General features: G+C 39.4%; 1 protein-coding gene across 1 annotated transcript in view; it reads right to left on the bottom strand.

The window, feature by feature from the left end:
- The window catches only part of HAO1 (hydroxyacid oxidase 1), a 49,868-nt gene that overhangs the window by 22,286 nt on the left and 9,258 nt on the right, over positions 1-18,324 (bottom strand). Inside the window, exons 3-4 of the mRNA XM_081941943.1 lie at positions 7,103-7,358; positions 5,320-5,495 (exon numbers count right to left, since the gene is read on the bottom strand). Of these exons, the coding sequence (XP_081798069.1) occupies positions 5,320-5,495; positions 7,103-7,358 (432 nt within the window). The remainder of the gene's footprint in view (positions 1-5,319; positions 5,496-7,102; positions 7,359-18,324) is intronic.

Raw genomic sequence — 18,324 nt, 5'->3', positions numbered from 1 at the left:
TATCTATAAAGAATTAAATATATTATTTTTATATTTATTTTTTTATATCTATATAGATCAGATCCTAGAGAGTTGTAAGAAACTTGTATCAGTAAAACTTTATTTTGGGAAGTGTGTGTGTGTGTATGTATGTATATATATGTATGTATGTATATACATACACACACACACACACACAGACAGAGACACAGTTTTCAGGTGGTCTTTGTCGGCTAGGGGTTTGGTTCTGGAGATGAGGGTCTTGGCTACAGAGTTGATCTGTGCAGGATGGTGATGGGATTGTGCGTTTAAGTAACAGTTGGTGTTTTTTTTTCCCCGGTAGATGGTGTGTCCCAGGGAGGCATTGGTTTTTTTGTAGATTAGGACGTCCAGAAAGGGAAGTTGGTTGTTTGCTTTTATTTCCATAGTGAATTGTATTTTGGGGTGTAGGCTGTTGAGATGTGTGAGGAAGTTGTCCAGTTTTTCTTTCCCATGTGGCCAAATCATGAAAGTGTCTAAACCAGAAAAAAAGCACACACCAACCACTACTTAAATGCACAATCCCATCACCACCCTGCACAGATCAACGCTGTAGCCAAGACCCTCATCTCCAGAACCAAACGCCTAGCCGACAAAGACCACCTGAAAACTGAATTACACAAACTCACAAATGTATTAATGTCCAATGGATTCCAAAGAAAAACAATCACCAACCTAATCCAAAAGGAGACTCCCCCCAAGAACCGAGACACAGAACAGGACAATGGCATCGCCCTCCTCCCTTACATCAAAGGCACCACAGATAAAATTAGCAAAATTCTCCACAAACACAATATCAAGACAGCCTTCAATACTGACCAAACAATAGCCAACATCTTAAGAAACCCCAAAGACAAAATCCAGCTAGAAAACCAAGGAGTCTACGAAATACCATGCAAAATCTGTCCTGCAACATAAATAGGACAAATGAATAGGAGAATAAATGCCCGCATCGCAGAACCCAAGAACTCAGTAAGAAAAAAAGAAAAAAACTTCCTCCCTTTTCTAGTACCTTAAAGCTACAGGACATGAAATTAATTTTGAAGGAACCAAATTAATCTCCAAAACTGAACACTTCAACCAGAGAATAATTATGGAAGCTATCGAAATAGAGAAACACCCCCACAACATGAATGAACATGACGATACCCCCGCCTACCAGACATCTGGAAACCAGCCCTAGTCAACAAACTAGCCCCACCCACCACCCAGGCCATTACAATACAAAACAAATACGGACACACAGCCAGCACCAATCAGCACCAATCTACCAATCATGATACATGATTGATATGATACAACCACACAGCCAATCAATCCACTTACTGAAACAAAGCCAGCACTCCACACACCCCCACCAAGGTTTATAGAAAGACGGCAGCTCCGATCATGCTTTAAGCCGAAAACACCAGCCTGAAGAGGGCGATATATATACATATATAGATATGCATACATATGCAGGACTTGGCATATTCGGACCTTTTCCCGTGTAAGATTGACAGTATCATGGCCAAGATACTGTCAATCTTACACGGGAAAAGACCCGAATACTCCAAGACCTGCATACCTATACCCAGGAAAATATATTTATGCAGAAAATTGTTGAAAACATCATAAAACCACTCCAAACCAAGATCACAAGCAAATTTATGTCAGTTACAGTTAAAAGCTTTTAGAAAAGTACAAGGATAACATTTTATTCTCTAATCTTACTAGCCCATATACAAAATATAAGTTTGTTTGTGGATTTGAATTGGCAAACACAAAAAAAGGAATTGTGACATGACATATTCCTAATAATGTTGTGAGAATTGCACGAAGGCCAGGAAAGGAAAGGAAAAGTTCTCGTTTTTTGTGTCTTGATGGCTGGTGATAACTTCCTAATTCATTTACTGGTCTTCTTGCAATTTCTCACAGCTCCCTCAAATTCAGCCCAGGTGGAAAGAAGACTGTGAAGAAACATTTCAAATCATATAAAGAGATCATGCCTTAATTAAATCAGAGTAGGAAATTCTTCCACTTTCCAAGATTCTGGATTTATTCCAAACATCTTACTAACATGTTGCATCCTTGACCTTGTCCATCTAAGCAGGCCTTGTGAAAGAGAATTTTTCCCAAGGAGTTTATTGTACCAAAGATCAGCACACAATTATGTACAAATTGACTTATTGACATGCTCAGTATCAAAAGAGTCCTTACAGTTACATAAACTTGTTGAGATATAAAGCAGTCTGTGTGACTGATAGGTTTGCCTTACTGAAATCATACACAAAATCATATTTCTTACATAGAACCTCTAGTTTAAACAAAAGGCCTAAGATTTAGTAATTACACTGTTATTTTATCTGGAGTCCCAGCACTAATTTTAATCATTGGGGACTACATTCTAGTAGTTAACATTTTCACTTCGCTTGTTAGCATCTTGGTGCCTTTGGTGTGTTGCCTGTTTTCTTTTGGGCTTGTATTACCATACTATTTATTTAAAGAATGCATATGACTTAGGGCCAAAGATGGTATTCAGCAGGTTCTGACCAGTTCTGGAGAAGCAGTAGCGGAAATTTAAAGTAGTTTGGAGAACCAGTAAATACCACCTCTGACTGGTTCCCCCCCCCCCCCCATCTATTCTCTGCTTCCTGAGTCCCAGCTAATCAGGAGGAAATGGGGATTTTCCAGTAACCTTCCCCTGGAGTAGGGAGGGAATGGAGACTTTATAGTATCCTTCCCCTGGAGTGGGGTTGGAAAGGAGATTTTACAGTATCTTTCCCCTGCCAAGCCGGCCAAGCCACACCCACCAAGCCATGCTCACAGAACCAGTAGTAAAAATTTTGAATCCCACTACTGCTTAGGGCCCAAAGTTGAACCCATCAAATCTTTTCCTTTGACATATTGGAAGGACAGTAAAATCAGGAAGATAGGATGGTGCCATATATCTTTATAGAATGCAGGTTTAGGAAGACATTCCATTGCTTTAAACTCCCTAGAGAGATACAAAGGCAAGATGTCTTCCATTATGGATTTTCCGAGGTATCCTATATAGTAACCCATAGCACCTTGACAGTGTGAAGGCTCTTTTATACTTAAAACTATAGTATTTAATAAACAATCCGTAATCAGCTATCTTCTGAGGAAAAAAATGATTGTATCCCAATTAAAAAAAAAAACTTTTTTGAAATTAATATCAGTTGAGAAACTCCCCAGGTCCATTGCAAGGAGGGTCCCTGTAGGAAAACCATACGACTGGAGTCTTGCCTTCAAACAGCAACTCCAAGAAGTTTGATAGATCTATCAGTACAAAGGCAGCCAAACCCAAGCAGGTTAAATTCAGTTTTAACAAACGCTTAAAATTATGATTCTTCAAAAGTAGAGCCTCAAGTCACAAAATGACATTGGGAATAGAGTAGCAACTTGAAAGATTGCCCTTTAAAAATTGATTGAATTAATTCCAGAAAGTGTAAATAGGGATCTGACCTAAGCTGAGCTCCATATAACATTTGTGTTATAGTTTTTCTCTTCATATTCATACCTTGTTACGTTTTATTTCATGTATAATCTAGCCCACCCAACCCTAAAGCAAACAAGCACCTTTTAGAAAACAAATTATAAACTATCAAATATTATTTGCTGTGTATGAAATTATAGTGCCAAAACAGTACAATTTATACCTTAGGAAAAGAGCATCAGAAAACACTTTTGCATTTTGCCTGCAAGTATATCATTATTATTATTAGAACTGGAGATATATTTACATTCATGCTCATATATATCAAGAAAGAGAAATGGGACCTATCATGATTAAGGAATCAGATTATCTACTGATTAAAATTAATTGCAAGCAAGAAAAAGTCAATTTAAAAAACAAATATATCCCTATCTGTATGTCCCATTCTCTCTTACAGTCAAAAGAAGAAGAAAAAGAGAGAAGAGATAAGGGAAGATGAGAATACAAAACTGAATAGAAAAGAGAAGAGAAGGGGGGAGGGAAGCATTGTCCAGGAATTATAAAAGATTAATATTCAACAGGAAACCAGGCCCTCCCAAATTAATCCTCAAAGGATGATTTTCAACAAGGATGCCTGCACTCATGTTTGCATAAGAATGTAAGAGAACTCATATCCAATCCATAAACACATTTAGGGAGCTCACTCTTTTTAAGATATTTACTGTATGTCAAACATTCATGTTCATGACAATGAAATGTATTGAATACTAGTTGATAACACGGCGTTGCCTGGGTATTTATTTATAGGGGGAAAATGTCCAGACCAAACTTAATTTTCAATGTTGGATTTTCCCCCTTACCAGAGGGAGCCCCCTTGTCGAGTACAGTGAAGCCATTACCATGGCAACTCCACTGCGCTGTACAATAGAAGCCAGTATGGCAGCACGGCACAACAGCCTGTATTTTAACAGAACACATACCCCGAGGAGTGTTAAGGGTATCTTACCCCCCACAGTATTTGTTTCCAGAGAGTAAGTCATCTGTGTACCAAGTTTGGTTGAAATTGTTCAAGGCGTTCCAGAGTTATGCTGGAACATACACACACAGATAGGTAGGTAGGTAGGTAGGTAGGTAGGTAGGTAGGCAGGCAGGCAGGCAGGCAGGCAGGCAGGCAGGCAGGCAGGCAGGCAGGCAGGCAGGCAGGCAGGCAGGCAGGCAAGTAGGCAGGTAGGCAGGCAGGCAGACAGACACATACATACATACTTACATACATACACACATACATACTATGGAAGCTTTGTTTACTCTTCTATTCAATGTTAAAAGTCATTCAAAGATTTCAAGTTGCACTCTATTTGTCTCTTCAAACCAAGGAAGAACCTACTGTTATTTGGACCAATATTTGATTCCCTGCTCCATCTACACCCTTGCACCTTTTTTTCAATTAAGCAAGTAGCTGTCCTGTATTTATGATGGCTTCAGGAATCAGTTATTTATGAAATAGAATGGGTATTACAAGTTGCTCCTTATAAAAAAAAAGATGGACTGTATTTACATGTGCCGTCTGTTTCTCTGAGATATACATTTATATATACATATACAAAGAGGAAGACAAGCCTTCTCAACAAAGGTTTTGTATAGTTCATATGCCCTTCTGCTGATTTATTGAGCCAACAATTCAGACAAAATGTTCATCTTTGATAGTACTACATGTAAAATACCAATAGCTAGTAGGAAAAATGCACAGAAAAGGAAGTTGGAAAACTAAGCATTATACATTGCTTTTCACTAGAAGGCAGTGATTGGGGAAGGAAGTTCTACAGCCCCTCAAATATTATAGAATTTTAGACAAGCAAACCAACCTCGGAGGATTCCTTTAGCAACAATGGGCAATGCAGTCAGTCCTCTGAGCCATTTCAAATCATCCCAGTTGATTGATGGATCTATTGCCTCTGTGACATAAACAGACAGGCCACTGTTTTCACCATAACCTTTCTCAGATGAAAATGCCAGATCATTGGTTTCAAAATTTTTCATTCTGAAATTGGAAAAAGAAAGTTGGGGGAAAACTAAGAAGAGTTAATTGAAAAATATCAACATTCACCGCTGCCTTAAAAGCTTGCGTGTGTATGTATCTGTGTGTATAAATAATGGCTGGAGAACTTTTTGGGTTAACATTTACTGAATGTCATTGTGTGCAACAATATACCTTATTTCACTGGTGCACTCCTCTTTTCTTCCAAAAAGAAAACAAAAGAAACAAAAAAGAATTTTTGGCTTTTTGATACAATATACATATAGTATATTTTGTTCAGTTATAGAATTAGTTACTCAAGATGTCTTAACTGTGATACTAAGTAGCTTTAAAGATAATTTGAAAACTCCACCAAAGCCAATAGAACTGTTAGTAAGAATTATCCATACATAGAAACAAAATAGACAAACCTCTGTACTGAAGGGTACTGTATAGCTACATACTAGACATTTGGAATGGAAAATTGATTCACACTAGAAGGACTTATGACTCAGACCCTCCCAGTGGCTTCCTGAAACTGTTTGGTTAACTACTCTTGACTACATGATGTTGGACAAAATAAACTTTTAGTATGTCTGATTCATCACAGTTTGCATTAAGTTGTGGCTCAGGTGAAGTCTATCACTGAGTGTATCCTTTGAATTGTGGTATGTATGGCACATCCTTTCAGCTTGTGTTAAGCAAAAATATCACCAACAAATGTTGAGAAGAATGGCCATTGTATTGTTTTAATGTGCAGCATCTGTAAGAAAGAAAGAAAGAAAAAGAAGAAACAATCCTCTTCCCATCTTCCCACAGTGTCCCAAAATCCAACAGGAAGGGAAGGGAAGGAGAAGAATTAATTAAAGCTAACATCTTGCTTGGAGCTTCAAAGCAGCTGTTGGTCATCTTAGCAACCTATTTTGTACATGTGTGTTCAGAATATTAGAACAAGTACTCAAAGCAGCTTTGCTAGATCCTTCAAACACAGCTGCCTCCCAATGGTTCATAAATCTCTAGTCTTGGTGGCAGTATGGGAACAGTGATCTTTTAAACAACATGGAACAACTGTGCCCCAACCAAGGTGGACAATGTTGAGGAAACTTGAAGCTGCAATTCAACAGTATCCGAAAGGACACCATTCCCTGTTTCCTCCATTAACAGGTAGAAACAGTGAGCATGAAATAGCACATCAAATCAATGTTCAAATTGAATGATATAAACCTATATGAAGAGGGATAAACTCAACAATTAATTTCATTCTGTTAGTCTAGGGGAAAATAATCCTTCAAAGTGCCATTATTAAAATGAATATATTTGGAAGAAAAAGACGGTTTCCATTTCAACTGCAACACCAAAATTTGTTTTTCAGCACATTTTTGGGTTAATTAAGGATGGCTTTTAGGGTTCCCGTAAAACACCAGCAAAACTGTTTTTACAAATGTATGGACATGAGTCAATGTACGCAAAATTATCAACCTGCATGACATATTTTTCTTTTCCATTATTTACCATACTAGATATGGAAGGCACGTTTAGTGGCTTATTGTTAGAATAATAGCATGATATTTAGATGTAGGATTTGAACCTAGAGAAAAAGATGGAAAGTTGATACTTCTGTCCCTAAGTACCTGAGATGTGGAGACAGACGAAACTTGTTGCGTACATCATCTAAGCGCTTTCCAAGATATGGGGTGTCTACAGTCACAAAAATGCCTTTGTATCCAGCCTTTTCGGCCCGACGCACTAAAGACCTGGTGACATCACGGTCCTTATAAATATAGAGCTGCAACCAGAGAATTGTCTTTGGAGCTGCCTGAGCAACTTCTTCTATGGATGTTGTGGACCATGAACTCAGCATCATTCCTGTTCCTGCTGACCTACAGGCTGAAGAGCAGGAATATTAGTCACAGGAGGACCACAGCACAAAAATTAAAATTCCTTTTTTTTTTTCACATTTTGAAAAAAAAAAACCTGCAACATTTTAATTGCCTTATCGCTTTCATTGCAAACACAAAAATATGTGCATTGGCAGCAGGGAATTCCGTTTGTTTTATGGCACGATGAATGCCAGATGATTTCACAGTTGGGTGGTTCCCTGTTTGTTATCTCTGACTTGATTACAGCATTTATCATTTCCTTGTAAATAGATCAGATTAGCTGCTACCACTAACAGACAGCTTCTATGGAAGCATAAAGGAAGCCTGTGTGTTGTTTTTTTTAAATTGTAATAATAGACATTCTGTGGAAAAGCCTTTTTAAAAATATTTATGCTCTTTCGTTTCAAACCAACTATTTTGTGCAGCATCAACTACCTAGGGACTTATAAACTTCATTCCTCGCTTTCTTGATAGAATGAGTATATTGTATAACATCCAGGCCGGTTTGTCTGGATCTTAAGCTATACTACAATTATGATAGCCTGGCATTTCCCTGGTCTCCAAATACTTTCTGTGAGGTGAACGCTCACATATAGGATCTCTTGCCTGCAGCTGAGAAAATTTCTCTCCCACCAATCCTGAGCAAGGATGCTAAGAGGAAAGTGAAGCAGTGGATGTGCCTTCCTCCCTAGTGATGGCTTGCAGATCATTGCTTCACAGCCCAAGCCAGCGAGTCATTTCCCACTGGTTTTCAAAGGAGCCTTGTCAGATTCATTGTCAGTCACAATCCAATTAATCCAAGTGACTTAAGTAGCCAGCGGAAAAGAGTACTGACTCCCAACTTTTCCTAACAGCAGAAAACCATGTTTTTAATGGTGAGACAATTAGCCATTTAGCAGGAAAAGAGGAGGCCACAGCAATTCCAAGGGCCCTACTTTGGTGACCCTCGTTTCTTCCGAACGCCCACTAATTTTAGAAATACTTTTGAAAGATTTAGTAGTTGTCTGTTGAACATTAAAGCACATGAATCATGAACTCCTGTCCTACTAATCATACAATCAAAAGATGAAACCAGAAGTTTAGAATTTATACATTCCTAATAGCAAGTTAATGGCCAACTCTGCTTTGGGATAGTGGTTCTGATATATTTGAACCATTCGTGTTGTTGGCTCTATATTGCAAGTAATTCCAAAACAATACTGATGTGCCAGTAAGCTTTAAAAATGAGAGAAGGTAGAAACTTCTCCATATTACATATCTACATTCAAATTCAACCTTAATGTTTGCTTGGTCTCGTGCATCTGACTGTGTGTGTGTGTGTGTGTGTCTGTGTGTGTGTGTGTGTGTGTGTGTGTACACATATGTGAGAGAGGTGGGGTGTAAACAATCTATGTCAAAGAACATTTGAATTAGAAACAAGGAATTTAAAAATAAAACAGTTCCAGGTCTTTTATATCGAACACTCTATTATCCTTCTGAAATATTTATTCATACTACTTCCTATTAAGAGCTAGATTGATTAATATTTATCAATCTATCCCAAGAAATTGTCACAATATTAACAACCTTGGAGTTAAGGAGTATAGTATTTGCTATTAGAAGTATTAGTGCTCCATCCAGTGGACATAGACTTAAATGTCATCAGCTGTTTCTTGGCTAATTTAGATTTAGATTTTAGATGTTTGTTTTAATCTTGCCTTTATTATTTTTATAAATAATTCAGGACTAATACTTATTTCTCCTCCTATTTTCCCCACAATAATTGTGTGAGGTGATTTGGATTAAGAGAGAGCAGTGGTAGGTTGTAGGCGGTTTCCCCCCCCCCCCCCGGTACAGGCGTACCGGAGCCAGCCCGGAGCACCGGATACCGTTCCGGTACGGTGCTCCGGAGGGCCCACCCGCCCGCCCAAGCTCCTTACCTGTGTTTTAAAGCTATGTGCTGCCGCGCACCTGCATGGCGCATACAGCGCCTGCACGACGCTCCACAGAGCAGCTGGTGCGTCGTGGAGGCACTAAAACGCATGAGCGCGTCCATGAGGACTCCGCCAGCCCCATTCCAACCGTACTGGTTGGAACGGGATTTGAAACCCACCACTGACAGAGAGGGACTGGCCCAAAGTCACCCAACCAGCATTCATGTCTGGGGTGGGACTAGAACTCAGTTTCCTGGTTTCGAGCCTTCAGCCTGCATGTACTAATATTTCCACAAGGCAAAAACTATGGCTCTGAAATCTTTGTGATGCACTTCAAAAAAGTGTGGAAGAAAAGCCTTCTTGTATGTTCCTGATGCAATGAAAGGAATTGTTTCTGCAAGTTGTTGTATGAATGTATGGGGAGTATTATTTACCAATCAGCATTCTTGCATTTACTATAAGAATCAAGTATTGACCTGCAGTGTTGATGGGCTCTCTGTTAGAACTCTTCCTCTCCTTCTTCACCAAAGATTGAAATGCAGCAGTTTCTAGCTTTATGGCCAGGGAAAGATAGCATATTTTATTTAGCATGAAACGGATATAATCCACTATCCTCTAACCCTCTTTAACTTTCTTTAAAGCTTTGTTGCCTCTCATAATGGTGCTATGGTTTTAAATGTTTTTCTATCATCTGCTGGGCCAAAATGTGGACCAGAAAGAGGCTAAACAGTAAATTTGCCCATATTAAGAATTAAGGGGGTTTCTAGCTGAAAAAATCCAGACGGCATCAAGTTAGAGAAAGACAATGGGGAGGAATCTTAGTTTTAAAAGCGGCTGGTGGATATGGAGAGGGTAATCTATGGTAATAATGAGAAGAATGTAGTTTCTAAACCTTTTAAGTGAACTGCTTTCTTTCTCAACAATAACCAAATATCTTGATGTATACTGTACTGTTTAATTATCTCTTTTGATAGCTAACTATTTTTTGTAGGAGCATCTACTAACAATGACTCTTCCATTAATTATCATCCCTAAAGTAGCTACTTAGATTTCTGTAATTTCTGTTCATGAATTATATTACTGGAAGAAACCTAGAAACAGATACAGAGTATAGATTTTGCCTCTGATAAATAGTAAGCATGAATAGTCAGCCTTCTGTTGCCTGAAAACTGCATTATTGGCTATTATAATCTGGTAGATTAGGAAATGAATTTGCTTATGAGACCATAGAGAGAAGTATGAAACCTGATTAGGACAACCTGCAACTCATCAAGCTGTAAATGATGACTACTTGGCAATATGACTTTATCTAGAACCACTCTTCTTCTGTGTCTTCGAAGAATAACAATTGTGGAGGATTTATTAGCAGGAAGCAGGTACCATGAAAGACATGTGAACAGAGAAGCAATTGTTGGAAGAAATATCCTTCTGGGTTCAGTTCCAAGTGGGGAAAAAGACACTGAATTCATGGAAGTTGCTTGGAAAGAAGGTTTATTAATGATGGACAGGACCACGTGATTTGAGGTCTTGGGGGAAAAGGGAAGAGATACAATACAATACAATAGTAGAGTTGGAAGGGACCTTGGAGGTCTTCTAGTCCAACCCCCTGCCTAGGCAGGAAACCCTATACCGTTTCAGACAAATAGCTATCCAACATCTTCTTAAAGACTTCCAGTATTGGGGCATTCACAGCTTCTGGAGGCAAGCTGTTCCACTGATTAATTGTTCTAACTGTCAGGAAATTTCTCCTCAATTCTAAGTTGCTTCTCTCCTTGATTAGTTTCCATCCATTGCTTCTTGTTCTACCCTCAGGTGCCTTGGAGAATAGTTTGACTCCCTCTTCTTTGTGGCAACCCCTGAAATATTGGAACACTGCTTTCATGTCTCCCCTAGTCCTTCTTTCTCTTAAGCTAGACATACCCAGTTCCTGCAACCGTTCTTCATATGTTTTAGTCTCCAGTCCCCTAATCATCTTTGTTGCTCTTCTCTGCACTCTTTCTAGAGTCTCCTGAGAGTGCCTGAGTTTTATATCCTCTCTGGCCTTTTGAATTTGAGCTTGTATTCTGATTGGTTGTCAGACACCCATGGGACCATGCAGGGGCAACTCTCTAGGCTGTCCTGAGTCCCAGGCTTGGTTGAGCCTTGCTGGATGATGTAATCTTCCCAGATGCCATCTGATGAGATGGGTAGAGGGCTTTGGGCAATTCTTATTATGGCTCTGCCTGAAGGAGGTAGATCTTTGTTATGTAGAATAGACTGTCTCAGGCCTTAATGGCCTCTTGACAAAGGTGGGTGGGGAGCTGAGTTTCTGCCTGCCTTTTAGGGGAAATATTCTGCCCTTTTAATATTTCCTAAAATATCTCACTTTTCTCGGAGAGGGGTGGGTGCTGACACCACTAAGGTAGGGTTTCCCAATCTTGGCAACCTTAAGACATGTGGACTTCAGCTCTCAGAATTCCTCAGCCAGTCATGCTGGCTGGAGAATTTTGGAAGTTAAAATCCACGTCTTAAAGTTGCCAAGGTTGGGAAACTCTGAACTTAGGGGAAATACTTGGGGGAGGGGAACATGTTTCAGTATTCTATGGGTATGCATATCAGCTGTTCTTTGTAAAGATGCATGGAAAGCTTTAATTTCCCTTGTGCAAATTAGCATACTTTTTTCCTAATTAAAAATCTTTAGCTAAGAGTGGTTGCCATCTTGCTTCAAAGTGGCCCAGTTTGCTCTGACTTGTTTGGCACCAGTTCATCTAAAGTTGATTACTCTTTTCTGATGTACCTCAGAAAAAAAAATGACTGTAGAAACATGCTTGATAAGTGAACTAGAATGTGCTTCAGGATGAACACTAGACATGGAGCTTAAAGTGTGTGGAAAATAGCTTGCACCTTGCTTCTGCCCCTCATTCATTCTTTTATTGTGTGAAAGAGGCTGACATCTCTATCCTTCTATTCAGAAGGGAATGTTTTCCATTCTCCAATAGCTAATCAAAACATACTAGATCCCAGTTCTTGTATTCTTAATTTAACATTATCCCTGGCTGAACTGTTTGTGTTTGCCCCTACAAATTTAATCAGGTTTTTTTTTTAAAGAAAAAAAATCCAAATAACCTTGTAATTTGTCACAGGAGCAACTTTGGAGCAAAGCGTTGAACTCTGATTTTGCACCTTCAATGATTCACTAGAGGGAGCTAGCTTATTAGACATTTGACATTTTTCTCATGTTATCCGAAAGGTATAAAAGGAGATGGAAATTTTGAAATTCCTATGATGAATGCAGTAGAAGCAAGGTAAGGTGCAAATATTAATGCATTATCTGTCTATCATCCAGCGATCTATCCAGCCATTATCTATCTATCTATCTATCTATCTATCTATCTATCTATCTATCTATCTATCTATCTATCATCTATCTATCTATCTATCTATCATCTATCTATCTATCTATCTATCTATCTATCTATCTATCTATCATCTATCTATCTATCTATCAACTATCTATCTATCTATCTATCTATCTATCTATCTATCTATCTATCTATCATCTATCTATCTATCTATCATCTATCTATCTATCTATCTATCTATCTATCTATCTATCATCTATCTATCTATCATCTATCTATCATCTATCTATCTATCTATCTATCTATCTATCTATCATCTATCTATCTATCTATCTATCATCTATCTATCTATCTATCATCTATCTATCTATCTATCTATCTATCTATCATCTATCTATCTATCTATCATCTATCTATCTATCTGTCTATCATCTATCTATCTATCTATCTATCATCTATCTATCTATCATCTATCTATCTATCTATCTATCATCTATCATCTATCATCTATCATCTATCATCTATCTATCTATCTATCTATCTATCTATCATCTATCTATCTATCTATCTATCTATCATCTATCTATCTATCTATCATCTATCTATCTATCTATCTATCTATCTATCATCTATCTATCTATCTATCATCTATCTATCTATCTATCTATCTATCATCTATCTATCTATCATCTATCTATCTATCTATCTATCTATCTAATATCTATCTATCATCTATCTATCTATCTATCTATCATCTATCATCTATCATCTATCTATCTATCTATCTATCTATCTATCTATCTATCTATCATCTATCATCTATCATCTATCATCTATCTATCTATCTATCTATCTATCTATCTATCTATCTATCTATCTATCTATCTATCATCTATCTATCTATCATCTATCTATCTATCTATCTATCTATCTATCTATCATCTATCTATCTATCTATCTATCTATCATCTATCTATCTATCTATCATCTATCTATCTATCTATCTATCTATCTATCATCTATCTATCTATCATCTATCTATCTATCTATCTATCTATCTATCTATCTATCTAATATCTATCTATCTATCATCTATCTATCTATCTATCTATCTATCTATCTATCTATCATCTATCATCTATCTATCTATCTATCTATCTATCATCTATCTATCTATCTATCATCTATCTATCTATCTATCTATCTATCTATCTATCTATCTATCTATCTATCTATCTATCTATCTATCTCTATTCTATCTAAATTTATATGCTTCCCATCTCCTCAGCTTATAAGGATTAAAAGGATAAATATAAAAACATTTAAAAATTTAAAACTATACTAAAAAAAAACCTAGAAACAAGGAGAGGAATGGCAAGGTAATCAGATATTCCTCATCCACCCTCTCCAGTGGTGAACAACCCCTTCTCCTGGGCCCCATTTTTTCCTCTGCCCATATACAAGAATCAGTCAATACTGTGAAGTTTTGCCAGACTCCAGAGTCTAACTGCGGTGCCTAAGGCCCTTTTCTTTCTTTGCCAACTTTGTGTGTTTTTTAAAGGCATACAAAGTTTTAAGACCCACACCCATTCTTCACAACTAGCCAATTTTTGTAGTTCAACCATGAAGTTCATACACCATTTTATGGATCTAATAAAATGAACATTGAATATAAATAGTTTTAGCTTAAAATATTTTAATTGCTATAGTCCTTCACTGGAAAACTGAATTCAAATATTTTATTAGCCCTTGTAAAGGGTGCCTTTATTCTTATTCTCTCAGGAAGAATAGACAAATCAAATAAACCTTTATTATGGCCTTTGGGCCTGAAAAGCAAAAATATGCAAAGCTAAGGTATTCGGATGGAGCATATGCAAAAAAAAAATATTTTTTTTAAATGTCATATTACATATGATATATGTGTGTGTGTGTGTGTGTGTGTATACCGTATTTTTCAGAGTATAAGACGCACCTTTTTACCCCCCAAAAGAGGGTGAAAATCTGGGTGCCTCTTATACTCCAAATGTAGCTCCACCCACCTGCTCCATGCGTTGCATTTTTGGGTGGTTCCATGTGGCGGGGTTCCTCACTTTCACTTGGAGCCTGATTCCCAAAGCAGCCCGGGGAATTGCGTTCAAAGCCTTCTCAATGAAAACATTTTTGGGCGGCAGCACCACAATCCCTTCTCAATTCCAAAAAGAGTGCGGGCAGAGGCCAAAAAAAGTGCATCGTGTTTCAGGTGGCAGGCAGTTCCAGCACGCGCTGTCACCTGAAAATGCTTTCATTCCCAGTTCCCCGGTGCACATCGCAGAGCCACGCGCCCTCCTTCTGCTCTACAGACTCGCTTTCTGTTTTCTCTTGGCCAGCACCGTCAGCCGGAGGACGCAGGGAGAAACACAAGAGGGCAGTGCGGTTAGGCTAGGGCGCGGGAGCTAGGTGTGGACACAGATTAGAGGCAGCCAGCCGATTACTGGCTTAGCTGCTGGCCACCTGGAGTCCACAGGCAGCAAAGGAAACCTCGCGAAAGATGTTCAGACACAATTTGGGGGTGGCAGGTGCGGCAGGGGATGGGGCGGGGTGCGGCACGCATCTTACTTGAATCTGGCAACTCCACCACTTCTCTCTCTTGGCCGCTCTGTGCAGGGAAACATCTTGCACAGTAACGAAAAACTTATGACATTTTTCTTTACCGTGCAAGGTTTCCCCTGCAAAGACCAGCTGAGAGATGCAGCAGAGCTGATAGACTCTATTAAGATGAGCATTTTGCGGTAGGGCACAATTTGGGGGTGGCAGGTGGGGCAGGAGATGGGATGCCCTGGCAGCCATTTCTTGGAGCCCACTGCCCACGCCCCTAAGCATCGCTGCCAACAACCACAGTTTCACACCCCCTCTGCCGGCGGACAGAAGAGCAGAGGCAGTGCGCCGGGTGAAGTTTCTCCTTCCAGGTCTCAGGCTTTCATCACAGTTCCCCCGGGCAGCTTCGGGAATCAGGCTCCGACTGAGGTAGCAAAGACGTTAGCCAGATGAATACTGGTGAATGCTGCTGGGAAAGAGGCAGAAAGGGTTTTTTCCTCATTTCCTCCCCCAAAATTAAGGTGCGCCTATACTGCATCTTATACTCCGAAAAATATGGTGTGTATGTATGTATGTATGTATGTATGATGTATGTATGTATGTATGTATGTATGTATGTATGTATGTATGTATATACACACACATTTATATATATGTTACATTTGTGCTGATAAATAAATAAAGGGAGACTAGTATAGATCTATTTCAAGCCATTTAGCTCTCATCAGCTAGCCATACCCTTACTGGGAATCGAACCTGGGCTGTATTACATATCAGGCAGTTGTATTAGCCACTAAGCCACAGGCTCTCCTCCTTTATCAAATGTAACAAGGTGGGAAGATTCAGGTACAATAACAATGTAGTTGCCACTGGAAGAGCTGAAGGACCAAATTAGGGACTCGTTATCATGGAGAAAATCTGTCTAGAGTTGACAATGATGCAACGGCACATAATCCATCAATCAAATGCTCTAAGTCTTTATACCAAGGATATGCTGGTCAGCATGAATGATGCAGTTTGCAACTGCATTTTGAGGGACAGCTGTATACATAAAACAGAACATCTCGTGAGATTTCGTTGAGAAATAAAACAGCTATATTTAGGACTGCAATTTAATAATAATAATAATAATAATAATAAATTTGGATTTATTAGCCGCTCCCTTTCCAAGTAGGACTCGGGGCGGCGTACAATGGAGCATAAAACATAAAAAATATATAACAACACCAAACGTACATACATACACAACACACATACATACACGGAGGAGGAAACAAATTACATCAATAGACAGTTAAAAATCAGCTTTAAAATACCCCAATTGTAAAAACCCAAAAAATTAATATTTAAGGACAATTTAAAAAACAGTTTGGAGGAATGGGAAAATTACGATTGCGATTGAGTCAGGCCGGATAATTGAAAGAGGTGGGTCTTCAGCTGTACACGGAAGGAGCGGAGATCGGAAGTAATCCTGATGTCGCGGGGGAGGTCATTCCACAGGGCTGGGCCCATCACAGAGAAGGCTCTGCTCCTGGGTGTCGCCCCCCGACACTGTTTGGCGGACGGCACCCGGAGAAGTCCCTCTCTGTGTGCGCGAATTGGTCGTAGGGATGTGTGGGGCAGGATGCGATCCTGCATATAACTAGGCCCTGTGCCATGGAGCGCTTTAAAGATCATAATCAAAACCCTGAAACGCACTCGGTAGACCACAGGCAGCCAGTGCAGCTCGCGCAGGAGAGGTGTTACAGGGGAGTATCTAGTCCTCCCCATAATCACCCGCGCGGCCGCGTTCTGGACCAACTGTAGTCTCCGAGTGCATCTCAGGGGAAGCCCCATGTAGAGAGCAATAATTTGATATTATTGTCAAACATGAAGCCTGAGTGAGACCATTTTGAGATGTTAGGGATGACACACTGGAGAAGAGGGACAGGGAGGGGGGAGGAGAGCAGAGGAGGGTTGATCCCAGATCGGGCAAACCAGTAGTAGCGGCGGCGGGAGGGTCGCACGTGCCCAAACCGGTACTAAAAAATTGGCAACCCGCCACTGAAGTAGAGATAATTGGGGTTATCTTTCTTTCTCATGGGAGCCAAGGACATTCCTGCAGGTGCTCAGGAGGAGACTGGAGTGACCTAGCAACTGGACTGTATCCTGATTGGACCATGTGACTAATTGTTTAGAGAAAGTGATCATGAAAACCATGGAAATGGTCAGAGTCAGATTTCACCAGCCTGTCCCAATATGACATATCCAGTAAACCTTCCTGCCTCAGAGTTTTGTTTGCTATGGGTATGTTACTTAGAACTCTGACAATTACTTCATTTCAAAATATGGGAAGCTAGTTCTGTTGGGTGTTGCAGTCCCTCTTGCTTGAAGCCGTTGATTTGTGGGGTTGGTTGTCACTGGTGATATGTGAGATTCTAGACATCAAGATTTGAATATTGTTATTTCCCCCACCGTCCATGTTTGTTCCTCATCATACTGTAGTGTATACCTCTGTCTTCCTCTCATAGTATTGATATCGATTGCCTGATTATATGCCATTATTCCGTTAAGGGCAGCAAATGGGGTGTTTTCAATAGCATATACAATCAATAATCCAGACAAACATTTTACTTGGAAGAAATAGCCATTAACTGGAGAAATAAACAGCTACAGCCCCTTATATCAACTGTGCTGTGCATGTTAATATATTGGGGTTAAGACTTCATTTAATAGCACCTAGATGTCCTCTTTTAGAGCTTTAACATGAATTTGAAAATAATTAAAACTGCATTAGAAATTGGTGTCTCTTTCTTGCCTGAAGAATTCAGCTCAAAATATTTTATTAAATGGAGGCAGCAAGTTGAAGAGGGAAGATGAGGGATTCAGCCTTTAATGTCATCTTGGGGAGAATCCTGGCTATTAAATTAGGACACAAGGGTAAATATTCAGAGATCAATTCATGGCAGGGTGATTGGCGTGGTGGCCTAGAGGTGGCGCTCTCGCCTCAAAATCAGAAGGCTGTGAGTTTGATCCTAGGTAGCAGCAGATATTTCTCTCTCTGGGTGCAAAGAAAAAAATCTGCTGTGAACTCTGTGTAGGCATCAGAAAGGGCATCCAGCCAGTAAACACTCAACTCCACTCAGTTACCCCGACTCCGCCCTGA

The sequence above is a fragment of the Natrix helvetica genome, assembly GCF_964273705.1.
Source record: "Natrix helvetica genome assembly, chromosome: 2".
Lineage (NCBI taxonomy): Eukaryota > Metazoa > Chordata > Lepidosauria > Squamata > Natricidae > Natrix > Natrix helvetica.
The sequence above is the reverse complement of the archived record's forward strand: the minus strand, read 5'-3'. Positions and strand labels throughout refer to the sequence as shown.